The sequence below is a fragment of the Garra rufa genome, chromosome 9 (genome assembly GCF_049309525.1).
Source record: "Garra rufa chromosome 9, GarRuf1.0, whole genome shotgun sequence".
Taxonomy (NCBI): Eukaryota; Metazoa; Chordata; class Actinopteri; order Cypriniformes; family Cyprinidae; genus Garra; species Garra rufa.
Genome location: NC_133369.1, coordinates 4,118,296 through 4,135,949, shown reverse-complemented (window position 1 = coordinate 4,135,949; position 17,654 = coordinate 4,118,296). Strand labels below are relative to the sequence as shown.

The 17,654-nt window shown below is 35.2% G+C and overlaps 1 protein-coding gene across 1 annotated transcript; it reads right to left on the bottom strand.

Annotated features, from left to right (window-relative positions):
- Window positions 1-1,872: 1,872 nt before the first annotated feature.
- Window positions 1,873-16,976, bottom strand: LOC141342670 (dehydrodolichyl diphosphate synthase complex subunit DHDDS-like). The gene is made up of 9 exons (XM_073847168.1): window positions 16,953-16,976; window positions 12,488-12,561; window positions 12,276-12,392; window positions 11,179-11,321; window positions 10,976-11,092; window positions 6,670-6,771; window positions 6,464-6,578; window positions 3,376-3,483; window positions 1,873-2,267 (listed from the first exon to the last, which is right to left on the bottom strand). The coding sequence occupies exons 2-9, from the start codon at window positions 12,548-12,550 to the stop codon at window positions 2,025-2,027; spliced, it is 1,008 nt and encodes a 335-aa protein (XP_073703269.1). The 5' UTR covers window positions 12,551-12,561; window positions 16,953-16,976; the 3' UTR covers window positions 1,873-2,024.
- Window positions 16,977-17,654: the final 678 nt, after the last annotated feature.

Genomic DNA, 17,654 nt, shown 5'->3' with positions numbered 1-17,654 from the left:
TTATCTGAAAGCTGAATAAATACATTTTCCATTGATGTATGTAGTCCAAATTAAGTTCTTAACAATGCATATTACTAATCAAAAATTAGGTTTTGATGTATTTATGGTGGGAAATTTACAAAGTATCTTCATGGAACATGATCTTTACTTAATATCCTTATGATTTTTGGCATAAAATCAAAATGCATAGCTTTGACCCATTCAATGTATCTTTGGCTATTGCTACAAATATACCCATGCTACTTAAGGCTTGAGAAGCAAAATAACAAAATAAGAAGTCATGTTTTGTGAGAAAGTGATCAAAACTAAGTAATGAGCTTATAAAAATGAACTTAATTCATAGGGAAACATGATTTAAGTTTTCATTATCCATTAACAGATATTGACCATTTTACAAGTATAAATTCACTTCATTTTGCTCAGTTTCTCAGAAAACAAGACTTTATATATGACCCTGGACCACAAAGCCAGTCATAAGGGTCAACTTTTTTAAATTGAGATTTATACATCATCTGAAATGTATACATCATACAAATAAGCTTTCCATTGATGAATGAATTTGTTAGGATAGGACAATATTAGGCCGAGATACAACTATTTGAAAATCTGGAATCTGAGGGTGCAAAAAAATCTAAATATTGAGAAAATCACCTTTAAAGTTGTCCAAATGACGTTCTTAGCAATGCATAATACTAATCAAAACTTTGGTTTTGATATATTTATGGTGGGAAATTTACAAAGTATCTTCATGGAACGTGATTGTTACTTAATATCTTTATGATTTTCATTTTTGGCTAGAAGGAAAAAGATCCGGAGAGTGAAAACTTTTGAACAGATCTAATTAAATCATTTTTATTTTCACCTAAATATCATATTTTTTCATATGGTACTGCCCTACAGAAGCTACAGAAGATAGTTACATGTTTTCCAGAAGACAAAATAAGTTAAATTTACCCTGATTTTTCAATTCAGTTTTCACCCCTCGGCTCTTAATGCATGTTTTTTCCTTCTGGAGCATCAGTGAGCGTTTGAACCTTCTGTAATAGTTGCATATGAGTCCCTCAGTTGTCCTCAGTGTGAAAAGATGGATCTCAAAACCATGACAGTCATTGTTGGAAGGGTTCAAATACACAAAAATGCTGGAAAACCAAAGAATTTGTGGGACCTGAAGGATTTTTCTGAAGAACAGCAGGGATTTTAACTGTTCAGGACAAACAAGGGACTCATGAACAACTATCAATAAAAAAAAAAACAGCTGTGGATCATTCAGGTAACAACACAGTAATAAGAACATACACATCCACAGTAATAAGTGTATGTATATTTCTTAACAGGGTCATTTTTATAAGTTTAACTATTATTTTCTTACTATTATTTTACTATGTAAACATCTTTTATATGAAATATCTTATTCAGGTCAGTACTAAAATATAGATTTGTATGATCCCTCCTATTTTGGTAAAATAATTAACATTTTGCAGATTCTGAAACTTTTGACCTCAACTGTATATAGGATCAAACACACTTATTACAAAAATATAAACAACAGATACAAAATAAATTTCTTTTTTCAAGTTCGAAGCCTTATGTTTTAATGATCATGAGAAACAAATTCAGTTAAGTATGTCCAAACTTTTGACTGCTACTATAAATTATAACATGCATTATGCATTTGGTAAAAGTAATATTTGATTTGTAAACAAATTGTTCTTGAGGCTTCAATGACTCGAACCAGTTCACAAATCTGTCTGAGTTTGAATGATTTTGAAAAAATCCTGACAAAAAACCCCCTGAAAATTAAAAGTGAGATCAATCAGATTTAGCCTAATGTATTCTTCAGCATATCTAGTCCAAAAAAAAAAAGAGTCCATGTGGTCAATCAAAGTGAATTTATTATTTCATAACGATTTAAGATCATTTCTATTTCAATATCAAGCATACATATCCACTGCCCCATAAAACGGGGTGAAACATCCTTCCACAGCTAAAGTATTTACAGATCAGCAAATAAAAAAAGTTTAGCACTAAGCCACAACAGCCTGACTGCTTAAATCACTGAAGAAAGTGTCTCTCTTGTTCTGAAGGGCGTTGAGAAAACAGCGAATCCTCTCCTCTCGGCTGGCTGTGTACTTCAACAGTTCTTTCTGTCGACTCTGGGCATCCATAGGCTTTCCGTTCCCACGGTGCTGCAAAAGTTCAGCCACACAGGAGCGATCCGCCTCCATCTGCTGGAGCGCTTGGTCTTCTCTGTGAAGATCTCGAGCTTTCTGCAACACACACATATGTGCACCATCAGGACCACAGTGAAGCAGATGTAAACATGAATGGAACGGCACTTGTAAGGTGACTAAAATTCTTGCTTATGCTTTTGCATCTTGACTTTAAATAAAGTTCTGGACTTCCTAAAACAATGTTTTCAGGAAATCATTTAAGGAAACAATTGTAGCAACGTTTACAAAAACGTACTTGTAATTAAGCAACAACGGTACATGCTGTAATACAATATCCTGTGTTCTTACTGGAATGATTCAGAGCTGTGCTTTTTTTGTTTAGTGATAGTTGTTCATGAGTCCCATGTTTGTCCTGAACAGTTAAACTGCCCGCTGTTCTTCAGAAAAATCCTTCAGGTCCCACTTATTCTTTGGTTTTCCAGCATTTTTGTGTATTTGAACCCTTTCCAAAAAAGACTGTATGATTTTCAGATCCATCTTTTTACACTGAGGACAACTGAGGGACTCATATGCAACTATTACAGAAAGTTCAAACGCTCACTGATGCTTCAAAAGAAAACACAATGCATTAAGAGCCGGAGGGTGAAAACTTTTGAACAGAATGGAGATGTGTACATTTTTCTTATTTTGGCCAAATATCTTTTTTTTTTTCATTTAGTACTGCCCTTCAGAGGCTACAGATGATAGTTACATGTTTCCCAGAAGACAAAGTAAGTTAAATTACCCTGATCTTCAAATTCCAAAAGTTTTCACCCTGAGCTCTTAATGCATGGCTTTTCCTTTTGGGGCATCAGTAAGCATTTGTACCTATCATTTTTAACACTGATAATAAGAAGAAATGTTTCTTGAGCAACGATTTTTGAAGGATCGTTTGACACAGCTTTACATCTCAATAATACATTAGATTTTAATGTATATTCAAATTGAAAACAGCCATTTCAAATTGTAATAATATTCGCAATATTACTGATTTTACCGTATTTTTGATTAAATAAATGCAGTTCCTAAATGAGCAAAAACATTTGTATGCAGATTTCATACATCTTAGTTGTGATTAAGTGAATAAGACCCAATGTTTCTAACAATGCAACTAACAATTACCTAAATAAGTTGTAAATCAACATAAAAACAAGTTATGGCATACCTGGAGAGATGGATGACTTAGCTGGTATTGCAAAACAGCTTCACATAGATTCCAGAAAGAATATTCCGGCCACAGGACCGACTGGAACACTAGACAGGAATATGAGGTCTGTGGAGTATAAGATAATGCGGGAATATGAAAAACATTCATCAATTCAAAGCTGCAGGGGAACGCAAGTATTAAAAGAAATATGTGCTTAATGCACAATAGACAGATATATATCCATAGGACCAGCACCAGACTTTCAGTTGTCATTAGTGTTGATTTGATGGGAAACCTCATTGGAAAAGGCAGTGATGGGAATTATTCAGCTCTTAAAGCAACAGTTCACTCAAACATTAAACTTTGCTGAAAAATGTACTCTGCCTCAGGACATTAAAGATGTAGATGAGTTTGTTTCTTCATTAGATTTGGAGAAATGTAGCATTACATCACTTCCTCACCAACAGATGCTCTGTAGTGAATGGGTGCCGTCAGAATGAGAGTCCAAACATCCGATTAAAAACATCACAATAATCCACAAATAATCCACTCCAGTCCAGTCCATCAGTTTACATCTTGAGAAGCCAAAAGCTTTTTTTTTTTTATAGAAAACAAACCCATCATTAAGGTATTTTAACCTTTAAACCATTGCTTCTGGTCCATAATCCATCTCCTGTTGTCTCTCGCATCAAAATCCAGCCACATATTTGTTAAGATCTGTTTTAGACCATTTTATCTTGTAAACAGTGCTTGATCTGTGCATATTTCTCTCCTAAATTTGAGCAGACAACTTATTATTATGAATTATGGACTCGTGTTTTAGCCAGAAGCAGCATCTTAACAATGGATTTGTTTCTTACAAACACACAACTTTTGCTTCTCAAGATGTTAGTTGATGGACTGGAGTGGTGTGGATTACTTGTGGATTATCCTGATGTTTTTATCAGCTGTTTGGACTCTCATTCTGACGGCACCCATTCACTGCAGAGGATCCATTGGTGAGCAAGTGATGGAATGCTATATTTCTTCAAATCTGATGAAGAAACAAACTCATTTAAATCTTAAATGGCTTGAGGATGAGTAAACTTTCAACAAATTTGAATTTTTGGGTAAACCATTCCATTAACACACATTGTTATTACAGTGGTGACCAAAATTATTCCCAAACCTTCATTTTGCCATTAATTGTAATAATCCAGTGAGATTTTTGTTTGCACAAGGAGTAGGACAACAGCCAGTGCTCCACATAGAGATCTGATCTCACCATCATCCAGTCTGTCTGGAATGACATGAAGAAACAGAACAAACTGAGACAAACGAAATCCAGAGGAACCGTGGCAACATCTCAAAGATGCTTCAAGAAACCAACCTGCAAAGCTACAGTACTGTTCAAAGTTTTAAAGTTTCAAAAATGCTGTAAAATGAGGATGCTGTCAAAATAGTGCCATGAATTGATTCTCTTTATCAATTAACTTCTATTAACTAAATTAAATCAACATTTGGTGTGAGCATCCTTTGCGTTTATGCAGCTTTTGCCCTAGGTGCACTTGCGCATAGTTTTTCAGGTAGCTTTGCGGGTAGGTTTCTCAAAGCATCTTGGAAACGTTACCACAGTTCTTCTGGATTTCGTCTGTCTCAGTTTGTTCTGTTTCTTCATGTCATTCCAGACAGACTGGATGATGGTGAGATCAGATCTCTGTGTGGAGCACTGGCTGTTGTCCGACTCCTTGTGCAAACAAAAACCTCACTGGATTATTACAATTAATGACAAAATTAGAGTTTGGAAATGGAAAGTGATATTTCTCATTTTTCTCATAAGATGCATTGTAATTACAGTGGTAGCCAAAATGATTAGAACACTAGTATTTTCACCAGTTAAAAATGGTTTTAAGTCAGTTGTTTCTATCTTTTGCTGCAGTGTGTCAGTAGAAAAATATCATTTTAAATTTCCAAACCTTCATTTTGCCATTAATTGTAATAATCCAGAGAGAGTTTTATTTGCACAAGGAGTCTGACAACAGCCAGAAACCTACCTGCAAAGCTACAGTACTGTTAGAAGTTTTAAGCATGTGTGCAAAAATGCTGTAAAATGAGGATGCTGTCAAAAATAATGTCATAAATAGATTCTCTTTATCAATTAACTTCTATTAACTAAATTAAATCCTTTGCGTTTAGAGCAGCTTTTGCCCTAGGTGCACTTGAACATAGTTTTTCAGGCAGCTTTGCGGGTAGGTTCTCAAAGCATCTTGGAAACGTCACCATAGTTTTTCTGGATTTAGTCTGTCTTTGTTTAAGTTTCTTCATGTCATTCCAGACAGACTGGATAATGATGAGATCAGATCTCTGTGTGGAGCACTGGCTGTTGTCAGACTCCTTGTGCAAACAAAAACCTCACTGGATTATTACAATTATTGAAAAAATTTGGAAATGTAAACAGATATTTGTTATTTTGACTCATTGTTATTACAGTGGTAGCCAAAATTATTTACCAGCTAAGAATAGTTCTAAGTCAGTTATTTCTATCTTTTGCTGTAGTGTGTTTGCTGATGAGGATGCCGTCTTTATCAATTAACTTCTATTAACTAAATTAAATCAACATTTGGTGTGCGCATCCTTTGCATTTAAAGCAGCTTTTGCCCTAGGTGCACTTGAACATAGTTTTTCAGGTAGCTTTGCGGGTAGGTTCTCAAAGCATCTTGGAAACGTCGCCATAGTTTTTCTGGATTTAGTCTGTCTTAGTTTGTTCAGTTCCTTCATGTCATCTCTGACAGACTGGATGATGGTGAGATCTAATCTCTGTGTGGAGCTCTGGCTGTTGTCATTGGATTATTACAACTATTGACAAAATGAAGGTTTGGAAATGTGAACTGATATTTCCTATTGATACACTAAAGCAAAATATAAAAATAACTGACTTGAAACCATTTTTAACTGGTGAAGATACTAGTGTTCTAATAATTTTGTCCACCACTGTATATAGAAATACAGACTGTTCCACAGTGAATCCAACTATGAACGCCATCTAAACTAAAATCCTGTATGTTTGTGTAAGTGCTTTATTTGTATGGCAAGATACTGACTAAAGCTCAATAATGCTCTCCTTTACCTGCCACAGTAGGAAATCACTGAGACGCACTTCTCCAGACGTGCGGATGAGCAGATCAGGGTTTGGAGAATTACTGCTATACAGACACTCACCGAGGAGAACCTCAGACACATCACTGACAAATCACACAGAGAAGAACATATTAATTAATCATCTTTTACAGGTATTAAAACAGCTGATATTAATAGCAAATACTGTTTTCTCACCTGGATTTTATCAGACCCTGCTCTACTCCCCAAGCCATTTCCTTTACTGCATTTGCAATTTCATGTCTTGAGGTATATGCAAAGCACACATTCAGAAAACACCTGCATAATCAAATGAAGAACATATGAGATGAATGTATCAAACAAATGACAAAATGTATCATATATAGATCATGCTGTGAAAAGTGATTTTTTAAAACTCATAGACTACTATTCAAAAGTTTTAGGGTCATCAGGAGTTTTATAAAGAAATTAATACTTTTAATAAGTAATATGCATTCAATTAAATAAAAAATGACAGTAAAGAGAGCGAAATTTTTTTACTAGAATTATTCCTGTAGGATCATGTGACACTGAAGACTGGAGCAATGATGTGGAAAATTCAGCAAATTGTTTGCATCACAAAACAAAATATGTCATTTTACAATGTATTTACATATCAAACAGATATTTTAATTTGTAATTACATGTAACAATATTTCTGTTTTTACTGTATTTTTAATCAAATAAATGTAGCCTTGGTGAGCAGAAGAGACTTCTTTTAAAAACATAAAAAAAACAGTATTGTAAATATTAGAATGCACCAGAAGTTAATGTCTTTTTAGTCATAGCAGAACAATAAAGAAACATGCAACTTTAAAGTTAATCTGGACTTTTTAATTAAGTAGACTTGGGCATTGCTAAAAATGACAGTCAAACCAAACATTATTCAGACATCAGATATAATTTTTACTAGTGGGTGCAGGATTATGTAAGTGAGGATACCATGCTAATCATGCTAGTAACATGCTAGCAACTTTCTAATCATGCTAACAACATGCTTATTATGTTAAAACATGCCTGCAACTTGATAATATTGCTAGAAACATGCTAACAACTTGCAAGTCATATTAAAACATATTAGCAACTTGCCAATCATGCTAGAAACACGCTAGCAACTTGCTAATCACGCTAGAAACATGCTAGCGACTGCCAATCATGCAATAAACACGCTACCAAACTTGCTAATCATGCTAGACACACTAGCAAATTGCTAATCATGCTAGAAACATGCTAACCATGCTAGAACGTGTTAAAAACATACTAGCAACTTGCTAATCATGCTAGAAACTTGTTCGCAACTTGCTTATCATGATTAAAACATGCTAGTAACATGCTAATCATGCTAAAACATGCAAGCAACTTGGTAATCATGTTAAAATCATGCTAACAACATGATAATAATGCTAGAAACGTTAAAAACATACTAGCAACTTGCCAATCATGCTAAAAACATGCTAGCAACTTGATAATCAAGCTAAAAACATGCTGGCAACTTGATAATCAAGCTAAAAACATGCTGGCAACTTGTTAATCATGCTAGAAACATGCTAGCAACATGCTAATCATACTAGAAACATGCTAGCAACTTGATAATCAAGCTAAAAACATGCTGGCAACTTGCTAATCATGCTAGAAACATGCTTGCAACTTGCTAATCATGCTAAAATCATGCTGACAACATGATAATCATGCTAGAAACGTTAAAAACATACTAGCAACTTGCTAATCAAGTTGCTAGAAACATGCTAGCAACTTGATAATCAAGCTAAAAACATGCTGGCAACTTGTTAATCATGTTAACAACATGCTTATTATGCTAAAAACATGCTAGCAACTTGCTAACCATGCTAGAAACATGCTAGCAACATGCTAAAACATGCAAGCAACTTGCTAATCATGCTTAAACATGCAAGCAACATGCTAATCATGCTAAAACATGCAAGCAACTTGCTAATCATGCTTAAACATGCAAGCAACATGCTAATCATGTTAAAATCATGCTAGCAACTTAATAATCATGCTAGAATAATGCTAACAATTTACTAATCTTGCTAGCAACTTGCTCTCATATATGATAAAAATATGATTTATGAGCAGATATATGATTTATGTTGTGAGGGTATAAAAGCTGCCCGGCTTGGGCTTTGGGAATATGATTTGATGTAAATTTACATAAACGTTTAGTGGATAAATAAATTAGCAAAGTAAACTGACATATTATACCAAAAAATCTTCATACAGTGGACTACCAATAAAACTGATAAAAATTTGGGACCAAAAATTTGATTTGACACTTTGACCTGACCACATTTTGTTACATACCTTTCACCTTTCTATCAAAGTTATCTGATATTATCAAGATTAATTTGTTCGGACATAGTTGAAAGCAGAAGTTCACTTCCAGAACAAAAATGTACAGATAATTTACTCACTCCTTTATCACCCAAGATGTTCATGTCTTTCTTTCTTCTGTCATAAAGAAATTGTTCTTTTTTTGTTGAGAAAACCGTTTCAGGATTTCTCTCCATAGAGTTGACTTCTATGGCGCCTTCGAGTTTGAACTTCCAAAATGCAGTTTTAATGCAGCTTCAAAGGGCTCTAAACAATCCCAACCGAGGAACAACATCTAGTGAAACAATTGGTTATTTCCTAATTACAATTTATACACTTTTTAACCTCAAATGCTCATCTTGTCTAGCTCTGCGTCAACTCTGTGTATTCCAATTCAAGACAGTTAGGGTGTGTCGAAAAACTACCATCTCATTTTCTCCTCAAACTGACCCAGTGTTGCAAGTGAACATGCAAAGATCAAACGCCCTTTACAAAAAAATTAAAAATAAAACAGCAATGTAGGACAATTTTGAAGTTGAAGAAGAAAATGAGATTTGGTATAGTGTTTTTCGACATACCCTTAAAGGGATGGTTCGGAGTAGAATTGACTTCATTGCTATGCACTCCGAAGCCCATGTAAATACCCCATCCGAAGTTTTTTTTGCCTTAGTCAAACATTTATGGAGATATTAGAGTTCTTCGAATTGCTTGTTACAGGAGTGAATGGTACATGTGATGTATCTCGTAAATTGCACCACTAAACGTGCAAGTAATCTTACCAAACTTGTACAGTAGTGTAAATAGGGTATGTACTCACAAAACGCTGCATCAGAACATTTGTAAGTCCGCCATGAGTGTTTTAAAAACACGTTTTACCAAAGAACTACTAGTCTCAGAAACTACAAGTCGACGTCACTTCCCTGGTTTGAAAAAAGCATGTAAAAGTCCTCCTACTACATCTGTGTGCATGTCAACTTGTAGGAGGACTTTTACGTGCTTTTTTCAAACCAGGGAAGTGACGTCGACGTGTCGCCATTTGTAGTTTTTGAGACTAGTAGGGATCAGCTAAAACGTGTTTTTAAAACACTCATGGTGGACTTACAAATGTCCTGATGCAGCGTTTTGTGAGTACATACCCTATTTACACTACTGTACAAGTTTGGTAAGATTACTTGCACGTTTAGTGGTGCAATTTACGAGATACATCACATGTACCATTCACTCCTGTAACAAGCAATTCGAAAAACTCTAATATCTCCATAAATGTTTGACTAAGGTAAAAAAAAAACTTGGGATGGGGTATTTACATGGGCTTCGGAGTGCATAGCAATGAAGTCAATTCTACTCCGAACCATCCCTTTAAGGTCATTGCACACTGAGTCCGAAAATTACATATGCGCTTTTTCGTATTTGTCATCCTTTCCTTTATAAGTGTTTGCTACGATTGTGAAAATGCAGAAAATCGAACCTGATCCGAACTTTTTTATGGCGGACGAAAGCTTCGGAGGCAGTGTGCAACAGTGATTGACACAACAGTCGTATTTATTTTTCAACGTGTGAAAATTTCGGACTGAGTGTGCAATGACCTTAACTGTGAACCAGAATACAGAGTTGATATCTAGACAAGATGAGCATTTGAGATTAAAAAGTATATAAATTGTCTTTTTTTTTTTTTTTAGAAAATGACTGATCGTTTGACCAAATAAGACCCTTCTTCCTCAGCTGGGATCATTTAGAGCCTGCATTTTGGAAAGTTCAAACTCAGGGACACCATAGAAGTCCACTGTATGAAAAATAAAAAATCCTGAAATGTTTTTCTCCAAAAACATAATTTCTTTATGTCTTCTAAATTGTTGTTCTGGAAGTGAACTTCTCCTTTAACTCTTGATTTCTTGTAATATTTTATTACCATTTTCTAAATAAACTGTGGTTTTGTGAGAAATGTTGAAGGCGTCTGAATAAATTTTGGTTTGACTGTAATTAATTTATGATTATCAAGATACAGTTTAACTCTTGAGTTCTTGTCATAATTAATTTACATTTTCGAAACTAAAGCGAATAAACTGTGGTAATGTGAGAAATTTTGAAGGTGTCTGAATACTTTTTGGTTTGACTCTATATCTTGGTGAAAATCTACACAGTTGATGCTTACTTGTTGTGTGCTTTAGTTGCCACCACAGCTTTGGCAATGAGCTGCTGCAGATCTGTAGGCAGTAGAGTCAGATCTCCCAACACACGAATAGACACACCATGCTTCTCAAGATTCTCCCTAGAAATTAGGACAAAGTCACATTTAGATTGTATCAATATTTTTAGCCCTCATGGGTGAACAAATCTTGTGCAGAAGTGACTTACTGCTCCGTCAGCAGCCGGCTGAACTTCTGTCTGGCCAGCTCCATCAGACCATCCACCTCTTCTTTAGAACGCTTGAAGTTCTCAATACTGAACGCATACACAGTCACCTCATGAATGCCCAGGTTTAGGCACCAACGGAGCGTCTATGTGAGTTTAAACAATGCATATTAAGAAATTGAGCATGCATATACACAGTCATTCAGTCAGTACTACTTTTATACTGCAAGGATGCATGGCTAAATTGATCTAAAGTGTCAGTACAGACATTTATTATGTTACAAAAGATTTCTGTTTCAAATAAATGCTGTTTTTTTAAACTTCTATTCATCAAAGAATCTTGAAAAACGCATGCATCAGGGTTTCCAGTAAAATATGAAGCAGCACAACTGTTTTCAATGCTTATAGGCCCAGTTTCATAGACAGGGCTTAGCTTAAGCCAGGATTAGGCCATAGTTCAATTAAGACTTTTAAGTAATTTTTTATAAACATGCCTTAGAAAAAACATTACTGGTGTGCATCTTGAGACTAAACAAAGGCGCTGATATATTTTAAGATCAGTCAGTACAAGTTTCTTTCAGTTGAAACAGCTCAGACTTACACTTTAGTCTAGGACTAGGCTTAAGTCTTGTCTATGAAACCGGGGGATAATGTTTCTTGAGCAGCAAATCGGCATATTAGAATGATTTCTGAAGAATCATGTGACACTAAAGACTGTGTGATTATGCTGAAAATTCAGCCTTGATCACAGAAATAAAATTGCGTCTTACAATATATTCAAATAGAAAACAGTTCTTTTAAACTTCAATCATTTTTCGCACTGTTACTGTTTTTAATGTATTTTTGATCAAATACAGCGGTGAAAATTCTTTCAAAAACATTAAAAACATTTTGCTGACACCAACCTGATTAGTAATGCATTGCAATTTAATGACCAGTGAGAAAGTGTGCAAAGTAAAATTAACATTTATTTTACACAATATTTAGTCAAAATTGTAAATATTTTCAAAATATTTGAAAACATAGTTTGAAGCAGTCAAATTGGTCAAATATTGGTCAATTAATCCACTATCAATATCTATCAATATCTGCACACTCACCTCTGCAAGTTTCTCAAAGCCCTGCGAGTGACCTTCATGCCTCTCCACGTGCGTCTTTTGGGCAAAACGCCTGTTACCATCCATGATAAAGGCCACATGTTTGGGCATAGGCCCTGCCTGTGATAAAAAAAAAAAAACAAGTTTAAGTTAGTCATTAAGGTGTTAGATAATTATTATTTTAGTTTACTGTACAAATCCTCTCTGAAACACACCTTCAGGATGTTGGCAGTGACCCCTTCTAAAAAGGATAGTTTCTGCTCTCGAATCCAAGACATGACAGTACTCTCTGTGAAAAAACAGAGTTACTGCAACAGTATGTATATTAAAGGGAAGGATTTTTGAGAAAACTTGTACATGAGCATTTGAACCATAAAGAGGCATTATTTTACTCAAACTTATTTATGCATTGCAATTTTGCTTTTGTAGTCTAACTAATTTTGAGCTATTTATTATTGTTATTGTTATTAAACAGAATTAAATGTATATGATTAAATGGTGTTGATGTTTATAGAGCAAGGTGGTAAACAGCCAATTAAATATTTGTAGCAATTGACAAATATACATTATATGGGTCAAAATTATAGATTTTTCTTTCATGCCAAAACTCATTAGGATATTAAGTAAAGATCATGTTTCATTAAAACATTTTGTACATTTCCTACTATAAATATATCAAAATTTTTAATTAGCAATACGCATTGCTAAGAACTACATTTGGACAACTATAAAGGCGATTTACTCAGTATTTAGATTTTTTTGCACCCTCAGATTCCTGATTTTCAAAAATTTGCATTATATTGTCATATAATAACAGAAGCTTATTTTTCAGCTTTTATATCTCATTTTCACCCTTATGACCAGTGTTGTGCAAAGTTACTTCCAAAATGTAATACATTATATATTACTAGTTACTGTCTTTTAAAAGTAATTAGTTACGTTACAATATTACTGTCTCTAAATTGTAATGCGTTATACTTTTAAGTTACTTTTGAGTTTCTTTCATCAAAATATCCACACAGATTATAAAATGCCAAAATATAAGTTTATAGCTGCTCATTATACATTAAGTTTAGGATAGCTAGCATAAAATTATAAAAACATATTTAAGTAGGCCTCCCGGTATGTCTATTAATGTTACGTATAGTTTAGGTTAAACACGAATAAGCACAAACCGCATTAATACATTCGTAAATAAAGCGAAATGTTATAATGTACAAACATTAAACAAAATAAATAGCCTATAGGCTATTTAAAATGGTTTAAAACCAGGGCCCAGTTTTTCAAAAAAAATTAATCTGGATCAAATTGGTCCGGATTTGGAAATCCCACATTTTGCTATCTAGGATTAACTGATCTATCTCACTTTTATGACAGTTTTTTAAAGAAACATTGGGTTGGATTTGGATCACTGTGATCCAAATACCCAATTTCAGGATTACCAAATCCTGTTTTCCATAGCCTTAAATGGAACCAACAGCGTAGCCTACTGGCTTAGCTAAGAACAACAGGTAGGCAAAATACCAGTGGCCACAAATAGCCATTGTTTGTTTTAATTGTAAGAAACAGAAACACTGCAATAAACAAACAGTTGACATTTTTTAGTTTGTTCTAATGTTAAATAATAAAACAAAAACAATACTGTCAAAAAGTCAAAAATCATCTTTGACTTTCCATCCATTTATTTGACATCTGATAGTTTTGATATTATTTTGGTGTTGTTTTTTACCATATTTCATTAGATGTGACATGCTTCATATAGGTTTCAAATATGAAGGAATTTATATATCATCAGTAACCATTAAGTTGTGATCATTCAATTAAAAAAAATTAAACTTTTTTATTTTATTTTATTTGGTTAAAAAAAATCACAACTGAATCCACCCTTCTGATGGGATCATGATAATCCTGTTTTGTTTTGTTTTTTGGATCAAATAGATCCCAATCTGAGTTCAAAGTTTTGAGGAACCCAAAGCACAGGTTTGATCCAAATCAAATGTAAGATTGGATTACATGGTCTGATCTTAATTCAAAATCCCTCTTTTACATTTGAAAAACCCATTTCCAAGATTTGATCCAATCCGTGATCCAAAATCCCACTGGATTACTTTTGAAAAACTGGGCCCAAGAAGTCGTGGCCAAAAGTTTTGAGAATTACATAGATATTGGAAATTGGAAAAGTCGCTGCTTAAGTTTTTATAATAGCAATTTGCATATACTCCAGAATGTTATGAAGAGTGATCGGATGAATTGCATAGTCCTTCTTTTCCATGAAAATTAACTTAATTATTATTAACTTAAAAACTTTCCACTGCATTTCATTGCTGTCATTAAAGGACCTGCTGAGATCATTTCAGTAATCGTCTTGTTAACTCAGGTGAGAATGTTGACCAGCACAAGGCTGGAGATCATTATGTCAGGCTGATTGGATTAGAATGGCAGACTTGACATGTTAAAAGGAGGGTGATGCTTCAAATCATTGTTCTTCCATTGTTAACCATGGTGACCTGCAAAGAAACACGTGCAGCCATCATTGCGTTGCATAAAAATGGCTTCACAGGCAAGGATATTGTGACTACTAAGATTGCACCTAAATCAACAATTTATAGGATCATCAAGAACTTCAAGGAAAGAGGTTCAATTCTTGTTAAGAAGGCTTCAGGGCGTCCAAGAAAGTCCAGCAAGCGCCAGGATCGTCTCCTAAAGAGGATTCAGCTGCGGGATCGGAGTGCCACCAGTGCAGAGCTTGCTCAGGAATGGCAGCAGGCAGGTGTGAGCGCATCTGAACGCACAGTGAGGCCAAGACTTTTGGAAGATGGCCTGGTGTCAAGAAGGGCAGCAAAGAAGCCACTTCTCTCCAAAAAAAAAAACATCAGGGACAGATTGATCTTCTGAAAAAAGTATGGCGAATGGACTGCTGAGGACTGGGGCAAAGTCATATTCTCCGATGAAGCCTCTTTCCGATTGTTTGGGGCATCTGGAAAAAGGCTTGTCCGGAGAAGAAAAGGTGAGCGCTACCATCAGTCCTGTGTCATGCCAACAGTAAAGCATCCTGAGACCATTCATGTGTGGGGTTGCTTCTCATCCAAGGGAGTGGGCTCACTCACAATTTTGCCCAAAAACACAGCCATGAATAAAGAATGGTACCAAAACACCCTCCAACAGCAACTTCTTCCAACAATCCAACAACAGTTTGGTGAAGAACAATGCATTTTCCAGCACGATGGAGCACCGTGCCATAAGGCAAAAGTGATAACTAAGTGGCTCGGGGACCAAAACGTTGAAAATTTTGGGTCCATGGCCTGGAAACTCCCCAGATCTTAAAACTTGTGGTCAATCCTCAAGAGGCGGGTGGACAAACAAAAACCCGCTAATTCTGACAAACTCCAAGAAGTGATTATGAAAGAATGGGTTGCTATCAGTCAGGATTTGGCCCAGAAGTTGATTGAGAGCATGCCCAGTCGAATTGCAGAGGTCCTGAAAAAGAAGGGCCAACACTGCAAATACTGACTCTTTGCATAAATGTCATGTAATTGTCGATAAAAGCCTTTGAAACGTATGAAGTGCTTGTAATTATATTTCAGTACACCACAGAAACAACTGAAACAAAGCAGCAAACTTTGTGAAAACTAATATTTGTGTCATTCTCAAAACTTTTGGCCACGACTGTACTTATTGCGCTTATAAAACATCCTCCTCACATGAGCAAAGATGTGTTTGGCCCGAGCTCAGGCTGAACGGCACGGACTGTACTACGCAGTACGCACTATTTAATTTGACCAGTGTTTCTATATTTGATTGACTATTTTATTCTTATAATTAACAGACTGCAACTTTTGCAATGCTGTGTGTGCGTGAGGCACCGGCGCAATCGAATAGCGGAAAAACTCCGTCATTTTTGGTCATACAGATCATTCAAAACTGCAGTGTGTTTACTTTTATTTCTGTCATCTCGGTTTCCTTTCTGTGAGCTTTCGGAGAGCACTGCTCCACACAAAAATGAACCAAACTCAGCAGCATATGTCACTCAGTCTTTTCCTTTCGTTTTGAAAATCTGTTAATTGGGCTATTTATGTCAGATATATTTCGTCTATTCATTCATTTTATATACAGACTATGATTTAATAAAAACAGATTTTGTCATTTTTAAAAGTATTTTTTGTTTATCTATCTATCTATCTATCTATCTATCTATCTATCTATACTTATATTTACTCATAATGTAAATTACCCAAGCGTCATTATAAAATCTATAAAAGCTGACAGAGCCAAAATGTATGTCACTATACCTGAATATGACATAAATTATGTATTAAAATATTAAAATTACATCATGAATAGGAAAATAAATTGCAGACAATTCACAACAAATTTTTTCCAAGTAAAACTGATCAGCCTCAAAATACTACCAACTTAAACTACACCAGTAAAAAATTAATAATTTCGTCTGAATGAAATACATCTGAATAATATTTTATTGACATATGATATAACCGGTTCATCTATGAAAGGCACGAAAGCGCGACTACTATCCTGCATATCACCTCATTACGAAGCTAAAATAAAATGTCACTGTAATAACATTCATTAAAATTAGGCTTTCATTCAAACTAATCGAAATCAGCGTGATTTAAAACGTTAATACGCTGTTTTTTAGGAAACCATAAAGCTCCAACTCACTGCCTGTCTGTGATGACGTCTTCTTCCTCTGATAGGAAATGACGACACAGCAACGCGACAGCAAACGCCAAAATAAAACCTCCCAGCAATTTAAAACAAATTTTAAAATAGTATTAGCAATAGAAAATGCGTTCGGCATTTTTGTATTATTATTATTATTATTATTATTATTATTATTATCTATTTATTTATTTATTGTGAGGGGTGTAGAAAACAAAGCACAGCTTAAAGGAAGGAAAGGAAAGGGAAAGGGGGTGAGTGAGGCCAAGTATGGTGACCCATACAAGGAATTTGTGCTCTGCATTTAATCCAAGTGCACACACACAGTAGTGAACACACACACACACCGTGAACACACACCCGGAGCAGTGGGCAGCCATTGCTGCGGCGCCCGGGGAGCAGTTGGGGGATCGGTGTCTTGCTCAAGGGACTCACCTCAGTCGTGGTATTGAGGATGGAGAGAGTGCTGTACATTCACTCCCCCCACCTACAATCCCTGCCGGACCTGAGACTCGAACCTGCAACCTTTGGGTTACAAGTCCGAATCTCTAACCATTAGGCCACGGCTGCCCCCTAAATATTTAAAAGGGGAAAGGGGAAGGGAATTTGTACTCTGCATTTTACCCACCCAGTCATTATGGGTCATTATGGGTCATTCCTAGTATCCAGTAACATTAACATTTTAATTCTTGAACAAAATGA